General features: G+C 38.8%; 2 protein-coding genes and 1 long non-coding RNA gene across 3 annotated transcripts; all 3 read right to left on the minus strand.

Annotated features, from left to right (window-relative positions):
• Positions 1-2592: 2592 nt before the first annotated feature.
• Positions 2593-21469, minus strand: LOC143887747 (uncharacterized). The gene is made up of 5 exons (XR_013254359.1): positions 20806-21469; positions 14694-14743; positions 13914-14004; positions 4631-4702; positions 2593-3320 (listed from the first exon to the last, which is right to left on the minus strand). It is a non-coding gene; the product is annotated as an uncharacterized LOC143887747 (long non-coding RNA).
• LOC143887132 (protein FAR1-RELATED SEQUENCE 5-like) lies at positions 4928-6166 on the minus strand. Its single transcript, XM_077391236.1, has 2 exons — positions 5118-6166; positions 4928-5022 (listed from the first exon to the last, which is right to left on the minus strand). Exons 1-2 carry the CDS (start codon positions 6123-6125, stop codon positions 4957-4959), a joined length of 1074 nt encoding a protein of 357 aa, XP_077247351.1. The 5' UTR covers positions 6126-6166; the 3' UTR covers positions 4928-4956.
• On the minus strand, positions 15709-17697 carry LOC143887891 (uncharacterized). The gene is made up of 3 exons (XM_077392132.1): positions 17335-17697; positions 16220-16955; positions 15709-16099 (listed from the first exon to the last, which is right to left on the minus strand). The coding sequence occupies exons 1-3, from the start codon at positions 17630-17632 to the stop codon at positions 15709-15711; spliced, it is 1425 nt and encodes a 474-aa protein (XP_077248247.1). The 5' UTR covers positions 17633-17697.
• Positions 21470-23726: the final 2257 nt, after the last annotated feature.

Consider the following 23726-nt stretch of genomic DNA (forward strand, 5'->3'; position numbering starts at 1 on the left):
GTTTTCTGATCTGTGAAAAAAATGGGATTTTCTGATCTGTGAAAAAAATGGGATTTTCTATGGGTGAAAAAAATAGCTCAATCATGATTTCTGAAATGCCCACAATCTGTTTGATGAAATGCCTAGAAGAAGAGGGAAAAAATCACGGTTTCCTGTCTTTTTTCAGGTTAATTTATTTTGTGTTTTTTGTGTTTTTTTCTTGTTTCGGGAAATTTATTTGTGGAATGCCCACAATCTGTTTGATGAAATGCCTAGAAGAAGAGGGAAAATATATGAGTTTACTGATTTATATGTAGGGAAAAGTATGGGTTTTGTGTGTAAAAAATAATAGGAGGTTACTGTTTTTTTGTGGAAAAATCAGAGGTTTACTGATTCTGTGTATGAGGTTTACTTAGTTTTATGTTGTTTTATGTTGTTTGGGACTATGTGAATTTTTGTAATGCCAATTATCTTGCAGTATGTATTGAAACATAATGGCATCTTCAACCAATAATAGTGGTACGTTATGCGATGGATTGGACTCGAACTTATGTTATTGTAAAAACCCACTAGTTCGAAGAATCACTCGGACCAACAAAAACAATAATCAAGGCCGTCCGTTTTTGGCATGTGCTGATTATCCTGTGAGTAAACTTGCAATACTTGTTATCTATTTTGTTTTTTGAAAAAGTTGTTGGAAAACTTATGGGAATGTAATGTTTAAATAACATGCAGGGCCACAATTGCAAATATTTTCGATGGGATGATGAGGCCGGGTCAGGTAGGGAGGAAAGGGTCAACACCGGACCGGATGCGCAGATGATGGCGAGAAGGGGATAAACGAAGAACATATCAAAGCAGTTGAGAAGGAGATTGCCTTCCTCAAGAATGAGATCGCCTTCGTAACGCATGAGATCGCCTTCCTCAGGAATGAAATTGTCTTCCTGAAGAATGAAAATAGCTTGCTTAAAGTCTTAGCAGCTATAGGGATTTTGTTCTTCTTGTACCTTGTTCATGTTAAAGCATGAAATTGCGATGCTTTAAGTATTAGTCTTGGTAGGTTTTTTTTTCATCTTTTTCTGGAAATGACAGTTGTAAATTGCGATGCTCATGTATGCATAGGCCACTATCATCTCAAATCATGTTGATCACAGCAAGATTTTCACAGTACAAGTTAAAATGCAAAAATAGCCAAGTTTTTAGTAGGGATGCAACTCGGGTTGGGCTCAACCCGAACCCGACAGGTTCAACCTGATTTCGGCTCAGGTTGGGTTGGGAAAAGCCAACCTGATTTAATTTCGGGTTGGGTTAGGGTTAGGGCTGAGTTTTCCATCAATTTCAAAATGGAAAACTCAAGGGTTGAGTTACTTTTTATGGAGATTTAACATAGTATAAGGATTTTTGTAACTAGCCTTCTAAGTGGAGGTGTTCACAATTTTTTGGGTCACCAGAGTAGGTTCGTATTTATATTTCTGTTCCTATCATTCTCCAGATGTTAGTGGAACCTCTCAAGTGTGTTTTTTGTGATCTAATGTGAGGGTGCTTCTCTTTGGTTTTTGTTCTAATTTTTTGGAGTTTCTTTATGATTGTGGGGCTGATTATATCATTTTTGGGGTAAATCAGACAATTTAGAGTTATGGAAAACCCGACCTGCCCGACCCGAGTTGCAACCATAACTGCTATACCAAAAATTTGATTGATTGAAATACAGTGGAAAGTTTATTGAAAATTTGGTTCCATTCCGACGTTGGTCAAATGCTACCAGGTGCCACAAGCGGAATCACGACTAATCCCCTTACTGAATTCCAATGCTTACCCAAACACTAGAATTAGAATAGCCATTTTTTGGTTTGTTTTTATTTGTGTCGGGGGGGGGGGGGTTTGTAAATTTTCACTTGCTTGCTTTCCTCTTCGTACGGATCCGGGAGAAAAAAAGGCTTGCGTTTGGAAAATTTGTCACTCACAATTACTGTGAATATTAAATGACAACCAAACAGCGCTGGAAAAGGAAAATGTGGACATTTTCTACTTCGATTCTCTCAATTTTTTATGCAGTCAAATGTACCCCGAGTGGCCTTATATGAAAGGGGCATCATGGTCTCACCCTTATCATGATAAAATAAACGTCCTTCAAGATGTCTTTAAGCTGCTGATTTTTTTTTCGAGCCTCAATCTGGCGTACGAGATCTCTATTCGGCACCAGACTTTGAACCATTAGGTCGCCCAAGATAGCTCATCTTGGGGACACATTGAGACCATGATGCCCGGATTTTATAATTCAATTGGATTGGCTTTCAATTGAGCCTTGGGAAAGAGACTGCTCATTTTAGGCTGAGATTGCCAAACAGCAAAACCCCAAAAGGGAATTGATCTCATTCACATATATTTCATAAACCCAAAAACCCACATGACCTGTATACTCTGAAACTAAACCCTGTTGTATATATGTGGAAAAAAGTGTACTCCAACAATACATAATCCAAAAAAGTGTACTCTCAAGTTGATGCAAATAAATGGAAGTAGAGATGTTCGGTGCAGAACTAGAATGATGTTCATGTATTATGCAACACTTCAAATCATGATTTTAGTATCCATGCTCAATAAGCACAAGCCACGATTTCAACATGCATGATCTTACAAGTTCCTTTCCAGCCAAAAAATCATATGCAAAAAGTCTTGAGATCCATTAATCCATAAATGCCGTAAGGCCCAAACCTCACGTTCATTTTATATTCTCTACCAAACCGAGATGTCCTAATGGCAGCTTGAATTTGTTCAATTAATTGGCAAAAGCTTTGCACGAACTCTTCTTAGAATAATACTTGGAGGTCTAGAAGCTTTAATAACTTAGAGACATTTACACAAACAGTGTATGTGAAACACTAAACAAATCCCTTTGATTACACAAATTCAAGGTATGCTAACACATTTTCTATAACTGAGTTTGAAATGAAGCATCACCACCCAAGGTTCCATGAAGGTTGATTCCATTCACCAATGCCAATGACTTGTGTTAATGATGACCGAGTGGTTTACTCCTAAAACCCACTCCCATCCATAAGAGTCAAATTCAGTTTCTGATTTCCTTGATCGAATATATGTAATCAATCTCCCTATGAAATGGCATTAAAAGCCCACAAAATCCTCAATGGATGAATATGTTTCTTTACAGGGGTGTAGGCATCTCTGTCCGGGGTCTCTTTGGCAGAGAATTATGCTACTAGAAGTAGAAAAAAAAATCCAGAAACGTTTTTTTTCTCCAATTCTAATTCTCAGTTCTATTACAGACACCCCCAAGCAGAATTCGAGATGATCCATCACAATACATTATTACCCACAACCTGCATGGAGGGAAAAAAAATCACTGATTGATTCATGGCTGAAAAAATAATAATCAAGAACTAGTTGAAAAATCCAGTGATTGATTCAAAGCTGCAAAACAGAGAAAGGAAGGCCCTATAGCTCACACACACGTGCGATGCACGGGCTGAGCAAAAAATAAAATAAAATGAATCATAAAAGTAAGTGTTATAACTTCTTTTGAAAATAGAAATGCATTCTTACAAAAAAAAAAGATAGAGATTAGAAATACAGATAGTGCCAAAGAAAAAAGGATACCTCTTCAACATGTAAACATTTGAAATTTCAATCCTATTTTATTGAATTTCCAATCTTCATATACTACTTTTGGCCCAAGGACATAACACATAATTTCATGTTATAATTTGATGTCAAAAAGTGTTAAAAGTCTATTCACATTACCCTCCCTGTTTACACTAAATCATGTTAAAAGGGTGCGGATAATCCTACAGAGGGTGCGAATTTATCATCTCCCAAAATAAAACAGGATATTACACTTTGTAATGTGTAAGGGATAGAACCCGTACTACTCTGTTATCAGCATCTTCAAATCATGAAGCTGCGGAAGGTCCATCATTTTAGGAGCGAACCAACAAAGGTCAATCCTTTTGCCAAGACAGTACCAGTGAATAGCGTTGGAAAATGCATCTTGAATAGTCTAAAAGGAGGAATCAAAGAGTAAATGAAGAGTATATTTTGTAGTTTAAATGATAGAATGTTTTTAATTATTCTTGCAAAGGGCAATGTTATCCACACTCTCTATCTTTGGTTTAATGATCTGAATGTTATTCAGCTCCAATCTAGTAAAATAATCAGAAATGTTATAAATTGAAATCCCATCTCATTTCACAAACATGGCCCACATAGATTGGGACCCACAGTTCAAACTGACACTCCACCAATATAAAAAAATCAACAATAGCCAACGAAGAATTGACAATCACTCGAAAATTAGCCATGGCCACCAATATTGATCCTTATTTGCAAGTTAAAAAAAAAGAAAAAAAGATTACTTTGATTTAAATCTTATTCGCAAATCAGTGATTAAAAAACTGACACTCCACCCTGAATCATTGATTTTGAGGCCTCTGATCATATGATCGGGTTTTCAACTTTCCTCATATAACACATGCTGAGATATAGATAAAGTCATGATAGATAACTACAAAAATGCATAGATAAAGTCATCACAAGCATAGAGTTTCATAATTATAACTACAAAAATGCAACACAAAATAATTTAAGTTGACAATATGATAGAAATAAATATTCATAAATAGAAAATGCTTACACTAGCATGATATCCTCAACTGTGGCTGCAATGGGTGCAATGACCTCAACAGTTCGACAGTCACATAATGACCTGCAACAGAAGAGTTTGAAGAGTTACAAACTTGTCATCTACGTACAAATCCCTTGAAGTAAAAATACATATATTACTGCCTCAATAAAAACTTGTGGAACATGCAAATCCTCCTAAAGATAAAAAGACATGGAATAGTAACAGACCACAAAACTAGTGCAGAAGTTCATGATACTAATTACACTAACATATTCTCCTTCCTCTGTATGAAAGTAACAAACTAAAAGTGGTTCAAATATATAAACGTACTCCTCCTATGCCTCTTCCTCTTCCTCTTCCTCTACGTCACCTTCCTCTTGCCGCTTTCTTTTAGGCAACTTCTATTAGCATTAACCATAACAGAATCAATATATAAACATTAACAAATATCATTCCATATACACATACAAATGAATAAATACGGAAGAAAACAAACCTCGCCTTTCTTTTTACATGTGGACTTATAATGTCCTTTTTCGCCACATAATTTGCACGTTCGTTTCTTTGGTTGGGATACAGATGTCTCTATGCCAGATTTCAAGCGTGTTGGATTCTTTGGACGGCCCTTGGTCTTCGCAACGGGTGGGTCTCGAATTGTGATTTCAGTTATTTGACTCACGGCAATGTTTGAATATACTTCGCTACCAACGATTGGTAACTCACTACCCTCCAATGTAACTTGCTTTTCTTTCTGCTTTTGTTCTTCTTCAGCGAAAAGACGATCACAAAATTCAGTCATCCTGTTGAAAATGTTGTCATCTCTTCCGGGTCCATCAACCAGTCGTTGCCATCTTGAGATTAGGCACCACCTCTGAAACGGATTCACGCTACTACCTACTTGTGGCCTTGTAGATATCGTACCCTCTACTTGATACATTGCCTGAATAGACCATCTCCTCAACATGTAATGGTCGGGGACCTTCGTCAATTGTTTCGTATCCATAATACGAAGGATATGTTTGCAGAAGATCCCCTCCCTTTCAAACTTAGCACAATCACATTTGACAGTCACACCATCGGAATCATCATAAAATACCCTAACCCATCTACTCTTCACATCATTTATGGGACCTACCAAATATTTTTCCACGGCCCCATCCTTGCTCAAGTGGTCGTACCAACAACCAGTACTGTCCCTCAACTCATCCTGAAAAATGTTAAACATATTCCTTGTATAGAATATCCCCATCTCTTCTTCCAATGGGCTATTCGTTTTCATACTTGCTTTCGAATATTTCGACTTGAAATCTTCTTCGGCTTCCGTTTTACGATGTTGAACCAGTGCCCTATCAGATGCATCTAAGAACTCATGCAAGCTAGTTTTGCTATTCACATATCCATCAAAGAATGCATTCATGCTTTCGCTACGTTGACTTGAAGTCATTCCTGCAGTAAATGTGTTTCGCCAATATGCCGGAACCCAATGCTCTCGGTGCTCCCACATCCTAGATAACCAATCACTGTCCCCGATTTCATATTTACAAACCAAATCTTCCCACAACTGCTCACAATCCTCCATGTTTTTTGAAAAATACCACCGATTATAATTGAGGCAGAAATTACTAGTCGAATCCCTCATCTCTGCAACATGCTCAAGCAAATGCCTGTGTATGTGCCACGAACAAAATCTATGATGGGTGTCTGGAAAAACTCTTCCAATTGCATTTTTCATGGCTGGATCCATATCAGTTATTATTGCATCAGGTGCTTTGCCATGCATGCACGTCAACCACTGTTCAAATAACCAACTGAAGGTTTTCTCTGTCTCATCAGCTAACAGGGCACATCCGAATAGGGTCGACTGTCTATGATGGTTCACTCCCGTAAACGGTGCAAATGGCTGAGATAACCTATTGGTTTTGTAAGTGACATCAAATACAATGACATCGCTGAATGTCATATAAGCATCTCTAGCCCTAGCGTCAGCCCAGAACATAGATCGGAAGGTCCCATCCGTATCTAACTCCATCGAGAAAAAGAAATTCGGGTCTTCTGATCTCTTGTTTTGGAGATGATTGGCCACTAAGACAGCTTCTTGGCCTATATTGTTCACCCTCTTTTTTCTCAAATGGGAAGCAACTTGATCAGGTGTTACCACACCTGATATTCCATCGTTTGTTGAATTAATGGCCTTTGCAATCCTTGCAGCCGGCATCTGAGTCTCATCGAGACAGTCAATCAACGTCTTAACACTTTCACTCTTACTGAATCTATTATGGGAACGGTGCATTTGCCTCTTAAGTGGGGAGGTCAGAATGTGAGAATGAATGTCGTCAAAGGTGGTCACTACCCACTTCCCATCTCTTAGTTTTATGATCATCTTAGCTTTGCAATTCAATCTGACAGCTCGTCGTTCCCTCTTTTCCTTACCATCATCCACTTTCTTTGCCTTATACTTTTTCACCCCCTCTCTATCACACACAAATTTCCTTGAGTTCACATTATTTGTTTTTTTAGAACTATTTGTACTGGATTTCCGTAATCCAAAACCAGTAGCCAGGGCATAAGAATTGTAGAATTCAAACGCAGACATCCAATCATCAAACACTTGGTTCAGAAACGGCTTATTCACACTACTATTCTCACTAGTAGCCTTATTGGGTGTACTACCACCCTCATCTTCGTCATTCATATCAGTATTTGCCCATTCTATATTATCTTCAATCAGATTAACCACATCATCAACCACAATAAGACCATGGGCGTCAACTTCTTCAATACCTAACCTGGAGGCTTGCGAGAAAGCATCATCAACAACAGCAGACTGTGCACGGTCATTATCCTCGATACGTAACCCACACGTTTGCGAAGAGGTTGGTTCCATTTTCCTAGTAATTGAAAGAAGAGAAAAATAAGAATGCACCCACATTATAAATAACCATAAGAAAATCATTTGTATGGTTCCAATATATAGAGGGAGTAAGGATGAGGTCCACCTGCCCGGGTGCATAGTTACTTGTACACTGTGACTATCGTCCAGTGTACGAACTATGCCCGTTTTACACATGAAGTGTCCAGGTGTTGAGTATACTACTGGTGCGGTGGCTCTAGAAGGCGGGTATAGCCCTCAGGGCTCCTACTCATAGTATCTCGAATAGGTCATCTTATATCACATCCACAACAAACCATAGCAAAAGTAACCACAACAAACCATCTTATATGAGTCACCAAGACAAAAAAAATGAGTCACCAAGACAATTGTGATCATTTAACAGATTGTGGTCATTTAACAAATGAGTCACCAAGACAAAAAAAACACAAAATAAACTCACATGAAAGAAAAAATAAAGGCAGTGATATTTTCATGTTGAAAGAGAGTTAAAGCTATGTTCTTTCTCATAGTAAACCCCAATTTTTCCACACATGAACACACCATAAACAATCAAACTGAAACCCTCCATTTTTTTTCTCTGAAAGTTAAAAAATTTCTTCTTATAGGGGGGTTAGATCAATCAATCACCAAGACAAGAAAAAAAGTAAACAAATCAGTCAGAGAGAAACTATTCCTGAAACAAAAAAAAATTTGTAATTTGCAGAGAAATGGATTGAAAAATCAGAGATTATTTTTTTCTATAAGTTATGTGAAGAAGATCAGAAGAAAAAAAAAGGGGGTTTCCCTCTTCGGATTTTACCCTTTTAGAACCAATCGGATTTTCCCCTACACAGAAATCAGTAAACCTCTATTTTTTCCACAAAGAAAAATTTAATTTTTTTCACACAGAAAAACACCATCAACAATCACAGTCAAGGAAGAAAATGAAAAAAGACATAAAACCGTGATTTTTTCCCTCTTCTTCTAGGCATTTCATCAAACAGATTGTGGGCATTTCAGAAATCATGATTGAGCTATTTTTTTCACCCATAGAAAATCCCACACAGATCAGAAAACCCCAATTTTTTCACAAAGAAAAGCCCAAGTTTTTCACACAGGAAAACACCATAAACAATTAAACTGCCCACATAATAAACCAGAAACTATATTTAGAACCCCTTATCTAGGGGTTTTCTGTGGGTAACGAACCCCAAATCAGTAAACCTCTGAGTTTCCCACACAAAACAGAAACCTCCTATTTTTCAAACACAGAAAACCCCTATTTTTTTCCCCTACAAATAAATCAGAAAATCCCACTTTTTTCACAGACCAGAAAACGAAAATGTAAACAAAAAAAATTAACCAAGAAGGGTAGAGAAACCCTCGGTTGGAGATGTTTCAGAGGAAAAAGTATGATTAGAAGAACTTATTTTATGCCACTCTTTATTTAGTTAAAAATGGACCAAGACATTTGTTCAAAAAAAGTATGAAATTTGTACAGAAGCACCCAAATCAGAGGATTGAAAAAAAAAAACCGAAAATAGTAGAAACCCACCTCGAACGAGAGATTTCTGTGGAAAATCCGAGGAGATACTGTTAGAGAGAGAGAGTCTGCGTTTTGGGTTTTTTTCAAAACATCTCCTCGGATTTTTCTTCTTGCTGTGATTGGTAGAGAATAAGAAAGAATCACAAAACTCACCTCGAACCTCGAACCTCGCTTTCTCTTCAAACCCAACTTTCGTTTTCAAACCCTACAAACCAGACAAGAGATACTGTTAGAGAGAGAGAGTCTGCGTTTTGGGTTTTTTTCAAACCCAACAAACCAGAGAAGAGATAGAGAGAGAGAGAGACTCTGCGCGTTTTGGGTTTTTTTCAAAACCCAGAGAAGAGATACAGAGAGAGAGAGTCTGCGCTGAAGGTTTTGGGTTTTTTTCAAAACCCAGAGAGAAGAAAGAGATACAGAGAGAGAGAGAGAGAGTGCGCTGAAGGTTTTGGGTTTTTTTCAAAAAACTCAGAGAAGAGATACAGAGAGAGAGAGAAAGAGAGTGCGTTATGGGTTCTGCGTTTTGGAATATTTTCAAAACCCTCGTTTTTCTTAAACGCGTTACTTACTGGGTCCCACTTCAAAGCAGCCATCAGCGCACCATTTTTTGAAACGCTTAAGCGCACCTACAGTTCTCTCTCTCTCTCTCTCTCTCTCTATATATATATATATATATATATATATATATATGAGGAAAGTGAAGCTACACCGCCGGTGTAGCTAACTTAGCTACACCGCCGGCTTAAAATACAAAGGACCCACATTGTTTTGGTGATCCAAACCATTCATTTGATTGGCCCTCACATAGATAGGGTGTCCACCAAAAATCAGCTCCATAGGATCATCCCAACCCTTCAAACTGTGGAGGCAAAAATGGACAAATTTGTGAAGGTTTTTACACGTTCATTTTTACCTCCACGAATCGTAGGGTTGGGATGATCCTATGGAGCTGATTTTTGGTGGACACCCTATCTATGTGAGGGCCAATCAAATGAATTCTTTGGATCACCAAAACAATGTGGGCCCATTGTATTTTAAGCCGGCGGTGTAGCTTCACTTTCCTCTATATATATATATATGAGAAAAGGGTTGCTGCTAACGTTAGCATAAAACAAGGGTGGGGCCACATTGTTGGGGTGATCCTAAGCATTCATTTGAAAGGCCCCATCATTGATGGGGTGTGTACCAAAAATCAGCTTTATTGGATCATCATAGGATGTCTATTTGTGGTGGTGAAAATGGGCAGATATTGTTTGTCCACTAATCTGCCCATTTTTTACCCTACAAATGGACACCCTAAGATGATCCAATGGAGCTGATTTTTGCTGGACACCCTATCCATGAAAGGGCCTTCCAAATGAATGCTTTGGATTCCCCCAACAATGTGGGCTCACCTTGTTTTATGCTAACGTTAGCTGCTAATGTTAGCAGCAACCCTTTCCTCTTTTTATATATATCTATATACTATATAGCAGAAGAAAAAAGGAGAGAATTATTTGAATTTCTCCCAAAATTCTAATAGAATTACACATCACTTTTTTTGACTTTTTTTAACAAAGGCACCCATTCAACCCACATATTTTCAATCCTACCCCCTCCTTTATGCTTTTTAACAAAGGCACCCATTAAAGCCACATAATTTCAATCCTGCCCCCCTCCTCCGCAGGTTCTCGACCCCGTTAGGATCTACCAGCGTCGATCCCGTCCTCAGCCGTCTCCAGCTCTGCCTGCGCCAATCTCGTCCCAACCAGAGATCACAGCACCTACTTCACAGGTATTGCCGCCTTCTGGCCCTCCACTAGATTCTCCCATTGCATCTCGTACACGCTCACGTACTACTGCTCACCCTCTATCGTCTTATGTCTCTTCTGACCGTTTCTCACCTGCATTTCGTGGCTTTGTAGCTTCGTTGTCTTCTGTCTCCTTGTCTAAGTCTTTGCAGGAAGCACTGGCACACCCTGGCTGGCGGGCTGCTATGGACGATGAGATGAGCGCCCTTCAGGCGAATCAGACTTGGGCTCTTGTTCCCCCTCCTCCTGGAGTTCACCCAGTTGGATGCAGATGGATCTATGCCATCAAATACCTTCCTGACGGCACAGTTGAGCGCCTCAAAGCGCGCTTGGTTGCTAAAGGATACACTCAGACTTATGGGATTGATTACACTAACACCTTTTCCCCTGTTGCCAAAATACCCTCTGTGCGTGTCCTTATCTCATAGGCCGTCAACTATGGGTGGCCTCTTCACCAACTTGATGTCAAAAATGCTTTTCTCCATGGCACTTTGGTTGAGGAGGTGTATATGGAGCAACCTCCAGGGTATGTTGCTCAGGGGGAGTTGACTACCTTTGTCTGCCGTCTTCACAAGTCCCTATATGGCCTCAAACAATCCCCTCGTTCTTGGTTTGGCAAGTTCAGTGATTCTCTCATAGGATATGGTATGAAGCAACGTGAGGTGGACCGGGATCAAACCTGCTAGTACTCCCATGGAACCAAATAAAAAGCTCCTTCCAGAAGAGGGAGACTTATTAGAGGATCTTGGCAGATATAGGAGACTTGTTGGAAAGCTCATATATCTTACTGTCACTCGTCCTGATATTTCCTATGTTGTAGGAGTGGTTAGCCAATTCATGAGTGACCCTCGTACCTCTCACTGGGCAGCTGTAGTGCATATCCTTCCTTACTTGAAAAGTGCTCCAGGGAAAGGGCTACTTTTCAAGAAACATAGTCACATGAAGATAGAGGCCTTTTGTGATGCTGATTGGGCTGGCTCTCTGGCTGACAGACGATCCACTACTGGATATTGCACCTTTGTTGGGGGAAACATTGTGTCATGGCATAGCAAGAAACAAAATGTTGTATCTAAGTCAAGTGTTGAAGCAGAATACAGGGCTATGTCTCACACTTGTAGTGAGCTCATTTGACTACGTTCTCTACTATCTGAGATTGGGTTTCCTCCATCTTCTCCTGCAGAGTTGTATTGTGACAACAAAGCGGCTATCTATATTGCGAACAATCCTGTGTTTCATGAGCGCACCAAGCATATTGAGGTGGATTGCCACTTCATTAGACACAGGATCCAGCAGGGAGTGTTACGTACTATTTTCACTCGATCGGCCGACCAACTAGCGGACACCTTCACCAAATCATTGAGCAAAGCTAAATTTATTGATATTTGTAACAAGCTAGGAATGTGTAATGTATACATTCCAGCTTGAGGGGGAGTGTTGGATATCTATGTGTGTTTCTATGTATGTATGCCATAAGGGCATAGTAGTCTTTTCCTCTTTCCCATCTTATATATACTTGAGTGAAGGGGACAGACCCTACCTCATTCCATTCTCTCATTTTGGTTCTTCTCCAACACACCGGATGACATTAAGTGAATCCCCTTCTACCTCTAAGGCATCAAGAAGGGAGGGATCAACAAAACATATCCCATTAGCGAGAGCTAGCACGAGCACGAACTTTTTCCTCATTGGAGTCAGTCGTAATAGGCTCAAAGAAAGCCCAAAGTCCTGTCATTGCTCCATGAGATCAGGCCTTTCTGCCTGCACCAATTCAGAGAGGGAAACACTGTCGCAGATGCACTAGCCAATTTTGGCTGCTAATCCAAAAGGAACATCATTTACCGAGAGTGGTACGGTATGCCACGTCAAGCTAGAGGAGCCGCAAGGTGTGATGCTCTTGGCTTCCCTAGGCTTCGGAGTAAACAGGCTTTAGGCCGCTTCGCCACTCGCTAATCAATTATGTTTATGCCAACTCATCGCAAGAACTTCTACGGTGGGTGTGTCATCTAGTAATTTTGGCAGATCATCATTAGCAGCAGGGGTGTTGCTTGGTAGCAAAATGCAGAAATGCAGTCCTGGGTTTTGTTTGCTTCTATAATGCAGCAATGGGTGTCCCAGGGAGTTTACCCCTCATGGTTCAGTTTAGGCAATGCTATCTTCTTGTATTAGGCGTTTATTCAGGGATGCTACAGGGGACCTTCTTTCTTAAAGTTATTTTCTAGAGCTTCCTTCATTTCAGCATGGGGTGCTTCAAGGAGTTCTAATGTATGACTAGAACGTAGTAGCTACATCACTGTGTAGTGAGATTAACCACAACACTCAGGAAGGCAGTTAATACTACTGCGTTCACACTAAAAATCTTTTTAGAAATTCTAAGAGTCGATAAGAATTGTAACCAAAAACATTGAAATGGATGACATGTGATCCTTCTCAGTCATAGAAATTAAACTTCAGCAGACCCATAACAATTCTTGGTCTTGAAGCAGAAATCTAACCAAGTTCACCAATAAAAATTCGCAAACTTAAACATAAATATCCATGTAAAAATATCTATAATTGATGCACAATTTTCAAAGAAAATGTGAATAGTGCTTTGCTGTCTAAATTTTTACAACCAACAGAAGCTATTTGAATACTTAAATTGGATTAAAACCTTAACCATGCCAGAGGTGCTGCATGAATAGTGGAAAATGAATAAATAACATCCCAATCAAAATCAACAATCACAAATTGACTAAAAAATTAAAACAAAGATTTTGAAGAAACATTTAAGGCCGAGACTTCAGAGAAGAAAATGAAAAGAAAAGCTGCATATCAGAAACTTATCGGCATCATGCAATCTCACAAAGAACATATGCAACCCATCGGGCAAAATGAAAAAATAAAAATAAAAGGGTGTTAATCTAAAGAAAACAATTATTTTCCCAAAAGGGAAAAAATGCAATAAATCTCCTTCTTCTACATTCAATTAGGAACAGACTTGACTTTGAAACTAAGAATCAATCAACATTATCAAGTACCGTACCCGATTAGTTTTAATATTGATTGTTTCTCTTCAGCTGCTAACAGAAAAAATTTCCCATGTCTTACCCTGAACTTTCACCAAGTAGTAGACAAATCCATCACCCTCATTTCCAAGATCAAACAATTGAATAGCTTCTTGAAGCTTCCAACTTGCAGCCTGCATGCCGATATTGCATACAATTCCATCAATGTCTCCGAAGCTCAAAACATTTCACATATTTGTTTTTTTTTTTTTTTTAATGATATTGTTACTTTTTTCTCTTTTTGAATAATAAGTTAGTATATTATACTGAGATAAGCACTGAACAACTCATAAATCCACTTCAATGTGTTCAAACAGGTGACAAAAAACTAATGTGAAAAACCCCCATAAAGCGTGAAACAAGATTATTGACATAAAAAGGACGAAAATTCTATACAAAATATTATGTCCAGCAAATTTCAGCAAATTAAAAATACAACAGAAAGGAACTTGAGAGAGAAAAGATATGAAATCTTCAAGATGTTACGCCTTTGAGGTAAATGGTATTGTAATCATCAATCCCTTCTTGTAGACTCACCAGACATAAACATAAAAATGCATTACTGATGAGAAGCCAAGTTTATTGAACATTAGAGTTCCAAAGCTATTCCTAATTATTTGCAGTCAAGAAAATAGACATAAAGTCAAACTCCCAACTAGGAAAAGTTAGGGATAGCATACACAATGGCTAACATTATACTCTCCTCGAGCAAGTCAAAAACATTGGCACGCACAAACAAAATAAGTCAATGCATTTCATTTATGAGAGATGGGGAATGGTGTACGGAACCTATATTGACTTATGATAGTGTGCAGGCACGTACCTGGCATATGATGCAGGTTTCGTTCACCAGTGCCATGCCTTCCAATTTGTCTGGAGGGGAAGAAGTAAAAACAACCTTGTAACTAGGGAGTTATGGGATGAGTACAAAAAACCATATATCAGTGACATAACAACATTCAGAGAAAGTACAGAACATTATCACCAATGAAAGAACGACTCTCATGGAAAAGAAATCACATAGATTTCTTTTTCTTTTTTTGCAGTGTTGATTTCTTGAATCACGTAATGCATGCAATGTACATTGTGGTAAATGGTAATTTATTTGCCATGTAAATAGTTTTTTTGGAAACCCAGTCAGATAAATCTGAAATTGTATGATTTGAAGGGAATGGACACTGGGTGGATTGTATGGGTCGTTGATGAATTTAAATTTTCAGTGGGACTTCAAATTTGAAGTTCAATTTATGGAAATAAGCTTTCTCAACTCAACTCAACTCAACTAAGCCTTTGTCCTGAACTAGTTGGGGTCGGGTCGGCTAATGAATCCTTTAGAAAATTTTCATGAAGAAGGTGAAAAGATCTAAACAGCTCAAATTGACTAAGTCTAATCCTGACACTAGTTGGGTTCATCTACGTGGATCATTTTCTTCCATTCTCTCCTATCCAAGGTCATATTCTCTGTTATGCTCCTAGCCATCAAGTCTTTCCCCACTGTTTCTACATGAAATCTAGGAAATTTAGAATAGTAAATCAGGCATATATCATTGACAATAGACTATGTGATGAAAGCATGGCATGGATGTAGCAGAAGTTTGTCTAAGAGATGGATTCTACAGTTAGAAAATGAAGACGACTTTGATGCAGCAACAACATCCATCTTCAAGTGCCAAGATAATATGCATGGGATTTTACACAACTAGTTTTGTACCTCAAAATTTATGGAAAATGGTAATTCTCACTTCGAAAACTTGAGCCTGAGTAGTTTAGGAAAGAGTTGAATTGCATACAAGCACATTGATGCCAAATATCAGGTAACTTCTAGTTTGTTGTGTGCTTTAGAGAATGCCTTTCTCTTTGCCATCTGGTAAGAACTTACAAATCATTTCTAGAATTTGATGGTCTTGTCCATTTGACTTGACCAAGTCCAATAAAATAGATATAGTGTAGTCATGTGCTGCAAAGCCTCTCTCAACCGTTTCACCGAGAAGCTGAAATGCCTTACAGGTTTCATTTTTACGAAGAAGGCCACATGCTATGATATTAAATGTGAAGTCATTTGGAGAGCAACCCGTTTCTTCCATTTGCAAAAACATTTCATTAGCTTCCTGCAACATCCCCTCTTCACAAAGACCATTAATTATATTATTATACGTCCTAACATCAAGCAACAAACCTTTGACCGGAATGCTATAAAAAAGATCCGTTGCATCTTTAAGTTTACCAGATCTACACAACCCATCAGTAAGGATGTTGAAAATTTGGGTATCAGGTTCAAACCCACTTCATTGCATGCTGTGAAAAAGATTCATCGCCTCATCAAGACATTGATTTTTGCATAGTCCAAACAAAAAAATTTTGTATGTGACAATATCTAGGCTCTGACCATAACTTTGCATTTCATTGAAGAGATTTTGTGCAGCCACAACCCTCCCTACCTTGCACAATCCATCTATAAGAGTGTTATAAATAGATATTGTAGGTTTCAATCCCTTCAGATGCATTACTCCAAAGAGCCGCATCGCCTCATCTACCCTAAACCTCTTGCAATAGCCTTTAACCAACAATAAGAAGGTAACAACAGAAGGCTCATAACCATTATTCACCACTAAAACAAAGAGATCCATTGCCTCATTCATTTGGCCCATCAAGCAATACCCATCCATCAATGTCTTGTATGTTATAATGTCAGGGTTCTCACCTCTTTGAATCATCACTTCCAACAGTCTATGTGCCCTTGTGACCATTCCTTGTTTGCAAAGGGCATTCAATAGTATGTTGAAGGTTATCACATCTAGAGAAATATCTTGACCCACCATTTCATTGAACAACACTAAGGCTTCTTTCCACTTGTCCGAATTGCAGAGGCCACTAATCAAGGAACTATAAGAGATAACATCTGGTGAAATGCCCTTCCTAATCATTTCTGAAAAGAGGCTCATTGCCTCATCCAGTTGGCCCACCAAGCAGTATCCATCCACCAATGTACTGTAAGTAATGATGTCGGGCTTCTCACCTCTTTGAATCATCAGTTCCAATAGTCCATGTGCTTTTGCGACCATTCCTTGTTTGCAAAGAGCATTCACTAGTATATCGAAGGTTATCACATTGGGAGAAATATCTCAACCCACCATTTCATTGAAGAACCTCAGGGCATCTTCCCACATGTTCGAATTGCAGAGGCCACGAATCAAGGAACTATAAGAGATAACATTTGGAGAAATTCCCATAATAATCATTTCTCAAAAGAAGCTCATTGCCTCGTCCATTTGGCCTACCAAGCAATATCCATCCACCAATGCACTGTAAGTGATAATATCCGGGTTCTCGCCTCTTTGAATCATCACTTCCAATAGTCCATGTGCTTTTGTGACCATTCCTTGTTTGCAAAGAGCATTCACTAGTATGTTGAAGGTTATCACATTCAGAGAAATATCTCGATCCTCCATTTCATTGAACAACGCCAGGGCACTTCCCACATGTCCGAATTACAAAGGCCATGATCAAGGAACTATAAGTGATAACATTTGGTGAAATGCCCTTCCTAATCATTTCTGAAAAGAGGCTCATTCCCTCGTCCAGTTGGCCCACCAAGTAGTATCCATCCATCAATGTATTGTATGTGATAATATTAGGGTTCTCGCCTCTTTGAATCATCACTTCCAATAGTCCATGTGCTTGTGAGACCATTCCTTGTTTGCAAAGAGCTTTAATTATTACGCTGAAAGTTATCACATTTGGAGAAATTTCTCGACCCACCATTTCATTGAACAGCCCTATGTAGCAAAAGTAGCGAAACCCAAGTCTAGTCTATTCAAACAGCAATAAGAATTAACCAAAATGCTCAGCGTACATATATCGGGAACCGTTCCTACCGAATTCATCTTTCTGTACATAGAAACCACAGTCGAATAATGTTTCATTCTCGCAAGAGCAGCCAACAGGCAATTAAAAGTTAAAATTGATGGGAACAAAAAAAGAGGACAAAAGAAGAAGACATTCAGCTAGAAGAAAAGGCAAAAAAACCTCGACGCCGTTCATCTCACACTATCGAATGCCATCGAAAAGATCTTCACTCCCCGCCATTCGTGCGTCAACGTTCCAATCATTCCAAAAAGACACAACGAAGGAGCTTTGATGAACAATACATGCGAAATGATGACGAATCGCAAGACAAAGAGAAGAAGAAAATGAGGGACAGAAAAAAGACTTTAGAAAAATGAGCAAGATCTGATTTTTCACCAATTGATCCGCGCTTATTCCCCAAACTTGGGGACAAGGTTGATTCCAAGAGGGGAGCAATGTTACGTGCCTCTATGGGTCCCACTTGGGCTGGAATAAATTAGTTTAGATTAATTAGTTGCTAGGATTTGCTTTGTAGTTGTTTGTGATGTGTTGGAGTCTTAAAGATAAGGATTATCTAGATTAGGGATTTTCTACAAATAACTTGCACATAGCCTTTCTTGAGAAATGAAGAAAACTTATTCAGAAATTGTGTTTTGTGCACAAAGGATGATTGATCCTTCCCTCTAAGTGGATCAAGAGGCCGATCTTCCCTCTGAGAAGATCAAATCAGTTGCGAACCGATCTAGGTTCGTAACAAGTGGTATCAAAGCCGTCGATCTTGCGTCATGGCTGCGCTTTCAAAGTTTTGGGAATCCATTTGTAGAGATCTTGAGAAGATCAAAGCACTCGTTTTGGAAATGATGGAAGGACATCGACGGTTTGTGGAAGGCTTGAACAAAATTGGGACAACGATCGAAAAGGCGTGCACAACGAAAAGGAAACGACGAAACAGAAAAAGAGGACAAAAGAACAAGACATTCAGCTAGAAGAAAAGGCAAAAAAGCCTCGACGCCATTCATCTCACACTATCGAACGCCATCGAAAAGATCTTCACTCCCCGCCATTCGTGCGTTAACGTTCCAATCATTCCAAAAAGACCAAAAAGACACAACGAAGGAGCTTTGATGAACAATACATGCGAAATGATAACGAATCGCAAGACAAAGAGAAGAAGAAAAGGAGGGACAGAAAAAAGACTTTCGAAAAATGCGCAAGATCTGATTTTTCACCTATTGATCTGTGCTTATTCCCTAAACTTGGGGACAAGGTTGATTCCAAGAGGGGAGGAATGTTACGTGCCTCTATGGGTCCCACTTGGGCTAGAATAAATTAGTTTAGATTGATTAGTTGCTAGGATTTGCTTTGTAGTTGTTTGTGATGTGTAGGAGTCTTAAAGATAAGGATTATCTAGATTAGGGATTTTCTACAAATAACTTGTATATAGCCTTTCTTGAAAAATGAAGAAAACTTATTCAGAAATTGTGTTTTGTGCACAAAGGAGGATTGATCCTTCCCTCTAAGTGGATCAAGAGGCCGATCTTCCCTCCAAGAAGATCAAATTAGTTGCGAACCGATCTAGGTTCGTAACAGCAATCCAGACCATCCATTTGATAGGCTTCGCTTTGGATCTCTTATTACCCAAAAATCATGGGAATCTGCAATCCTAACCTTAGTTAGCAAAACATGATTAGGCAAAAAAGGGATTGGGAAATTTGAGTTTAATACGGTGTTGGTTAAAAAAAAAGCCATAATAAAAAAAAAATGGTATCACAAAAAAACGTGTATAAAATTTTGTCATTTACAAAACACGGTAATGGTAAAGCTGGAAAGTTGGCCAAAAAACACATTTAATACATCTAGAATGCTTTTTAAACGTGTTTAAAATGTTTTCCACAGAAAAACGGAGATTTTGAGATCAGATAATTGAAGCAGTGTCTTATAAATGATTAAATTATAGGGACGTTTACAGTCCAATAACTCCACAAGATAATTGTGTTTTTATCCTAATTTCCATAGCACACACTTCATTGAAACCAAATTGCTCAGTAGATGTTGTCATGAATTGGCTCAGTGCGGAAAATCTAATCAAATGATAATAACCGTCCAATCAAATTATACAAGCCGTCCGATCACCTCAGGCAAATTAGGAACACATTAACAAGTATATTTAAGCTATGCGAAACAACCAATTTCTCCAAAATCTTAAGCTGTTAAAGTTTGGATTGTTAGAGTTTTTATATGGTTAAGCCCTTATAGTCCCGTATTTTTTAAAAAGTACCATACGGACCACACTAAAGGATGATCCAAACTGTACATGTGATGGGCCACAACGTAAATAGGTTGTGCCCAGAAAATCATTTCCATAGGATGATCCTAGCCCTCCGATCTATAGAGGAAAAGTTTTTATATGGTGTAAGCCCTTATAGTCCCATATTTTTTTAAAAGTACAGTACGGACCACACTATAGGATGATCTAAACTGTACATGTGATGGGCCACAACGATTTTTTGGGCTAGGATCATCCTATGGAAACTATTTTTTGGGCACAACTTATTAGCGTTGTGGCCCATCACATGTACAGTTTGGATCATCCTATAGTGTGGTCCGTACGGTACATTTTAAAAAATACGGGGCTATAAGTGCTTACACCATATAAAATCTTTGGATTTTTAATATTAAAAAGTTGGGTTTTCAACCCAAGACCTGTCGTGAGGCAATAACTCTAGTACCAAGTGAAACAACCAAAGTTGAAGCCATTCTGGTTCATCCAAAGAAAAAAAAGTACATTTATGAAGGATTTTCACAGGAGAAAGCAAAGTTGGAGATGCGGCAAGAATCCCCCACTAGAAATCCAGTTACCGAAAACTACTCAAAACAAACAATAACAAATAGCCTCAGGTAAACCACGGAATTAGCCCAAAAGTGTGTGCGCGCTCATGCAACAATTACAGGGTGGTGAAATAAAGGAAACAAGAAATCGAGAGACAAAAGATATTTACATGGTTCAGGACTTGGCCTACATCCACGGGCAATTCAGCAAGTATAAAAGACTAACAAGGATGGGAAATTACAAGGGTGAAAACCCTTACCTCCCCAACAATGGTGAAAAACTCAGCAATACCCTCTTCTGGCAACCCAAGCAAAAAAGCAATACTCTCTTCACCATGTCTTCACAACCCAGAAAACACCATAAAAGTAACCCAATAACCTTGGATTCAATCTCTTGCAAGAGAAGAAGAAGAAAAACTCTTGCAGAAAGAAACCCCTTTTCTTACAGAGAAAAGCCCTAATTCATTCTTTTAAAACCAAGCTCCAACTAAAGATAAAAGCCCTCTTTAGTGTACTTCAAAAAACACCTTCCAATAATGCCCTTCATTAAGAAGTTAATCCCAAATATTTTATATCACTAATCCAACAGTTGGCACGGTGATTTAAAGTAGGCTTTTTCGTTCTGAAGATTCAATGAACAGCAAGGTCTTAATGTTTAGTTTCATGTAATTCTGCGTAATATAATTGTGTTTCCCTATGTACAGTCTGTTGGGTTTCATTCAATTTGAGAAGAATTCAACACGTCTGCTGCTCACAAATGTTATGTTTCTATAATTGCAAAACCTTTATCTAGATAGAGAAAAGAACCATCTACAGGACTTGATAGTTCTCCAACAGGTTATACAAAAGCTTCTTTCGTTGTGCAAAAATTGCAGACTATGTAAAAGCTTCTTCTGCTGGGCAAAACCTGCAGTTCGTACAACAATCATGGTCTGTCCTATAAGTTTGTGTGCAAGATGACAAAATTGGACACTAACAAGCAAAGAATTTTTTAAGAGTATTGGTGATTCAGAGAAGTTGGACAGAGATAATTATTGGTGGATCAAAAGTAGTGTATAGTTGCAGACAAAGATCCAATAAAAGGTGGCAGTAACATTTTTTGTATGGTGACGCAGGTCCAACAAGCATTGTCAATGAGTGCTTCCAATGGGCCTTTGAAATTTCTGTAAGCAATGTTGATGCCAAGTTTTTGGTGGAGGGAAGTTTGTCAAATACAACGGTCAGTCAACAAATAGTAGTGCAAGGTCTTTGTGGTTAGAACACATCATCGATGTGGTTATGGGTTGTAGAGTGGCATTGACCTTCCATTCTAGCATATTTCAAAGGAAGTTAACTTATTTTGCAGACTCTAGCTAGGGAGGCCGGAGGCTTTGTTAGATTGTTGAGTTCCTTTGCCCTTGGTGAAGTGGCTTCATTTTTCCTACCCCTTTCCCTTTTCAATATAAGTTATTTTTCTTACCACTTTTACTTTTCAATAAAGGCACCATCACTTGCTCAAGAAGGCTTGATTCATCTCCGGCAGCCCCAAGGTTTGTAAACCTCTAACCAATTGACCTACGAATATTTCCTATTATCCTCGTTATCATTCTATAAAATATCCCTTTTGAAGGCATTTAATGCTCTCATGAACACTTGAAAAGTGAGATGAGATAAACTGGAGAGTAGAAAGAGTGGCTTTAATCAACGTGATCCAAACGCCAAGTTTGGATATACACCAAGTTTGGATACCTTCTCTTCCACACCGCTAGCTTCCTTTCCACCACAGGGGCCCATAAAGCATTGCAGTTGTATTAACGGCATTGGTTTCACAAATTGGACAAAAATAACTTGAATCTATCTGATTTTAGAAGAACATTGGTAATTTTTAAGATATTTTCTTGAATAGCAAAGTTTTATTAGTGAAGAGAAGAAACCCCACAGCTAGCGAGATCAGGGCAAAAGACAGGTCGGGAGAAAAGTACAAGGATCCCCCAAGGCAGAAAGTGATAAAAACCCGTTGTAGCATCCCTTGAAACACCACTACGAGCCAGCAATCTGTTACTCCAAGGATTCCTCAAGGCAGAAGATGATAAAAAACCTCTGTAGCATCCCTTGCAACACCACTACAAGCCAGCAATCTGCTTCTCCATTAGTGGACCAAAATATATGGTGAAGTGAGGTAGAATAACAATCAACATCCCCAACGTCCAGACCCTCGCCATAGTAATCCTTTGCCATACTTCATCCACCGGATGCATTAAGCGAATCCCCTTCTACCTCTAAGGCATCAAGAAGGGAGGGATCAACAAAACATATCCCATTAGTGAGAGCTAGCGAGAGCACGAACTTTTTCCTCATTGGAGTCGGTCACCCTAATAGGCTCAAAGAAAGCCCAAGGGACATTGTGGTCTGAATTGCAAAGAATACCCCCAATGCCGAGTAGGCAGGGTTTCCCTAAGCTAGAACCATATGGTAATGATAAATTAGAGCCATAAAAAAGAAGACATAAAAAAATCACAATAAAGTTTAGGAAATACCTGGAAAAAAAACCTTTGGAAGGGAAATAAATCTGGAAAAGAGATGGTAAAATCTCAGTAAAAAAGATATAGAAAAGACTGTTGCTTTGCGTTCCCGGAGTCCTCTTCAATTGGTTTGTCATTACCACACCCCTGCTTGATGGAAACGAACTTGATAATTGGGTTTGTGGGCTGAGGAGGGATTTATAGAGAAGGGACTAGAAGAAGATTGAGTTGAATCCCTGAGACGTCACTTTTTTTATGGATAGAGTGAAGAACGTGAGGATGTTGGAGAGACGGTTGTCAGGAGGTTAGAGAGACGGGAAAACGTGAATTGCCGTCCTGCTAAATCGATCCTTATCTTTTGGAGCGATAAAACTTAGCTCCAAAAAATAATGCCCAAAGATTAGGGCAGTTTCTTTGGATAGGATGTTAAAGTTGCAAAGGAACGGCATTCTCTAAAAAACGTATTCCAACCGAGAGAAAAAATAGAAGAAGAGCTCCTGAAAAGCGTTAAAGAACGCACCCTAAGTGATCATACGGGGCTTCTCGCCTTTTGAATCATCACTTCCAATAGTCCACGTGCTTTTGTGACCATTCCTTGTTTGCTATGTTGAAGGTTATCACATCCGGAGAAATATCTCGACCCACCATTTCATTGAACAAACCTAGGGCATCTTCCCACA

Source organism: Tasmannia lanceolata, unplaced genomic scaffold (genome assembly GCF_043159265.1).
Source record: "Tasmannia lanceolata isolate RefF3 unplaced genomic scaffold, GAP_Taslan_0.1 ptg000012l, whole genome shotgun sequence".
Classification (NCBI taxonomy): Eukaryota; Viridiplantae; Streptophyta; class Magnoliopsida; order Canellales; family Winteraceae; genus Tasmannia; species Tasmannia lanceolata.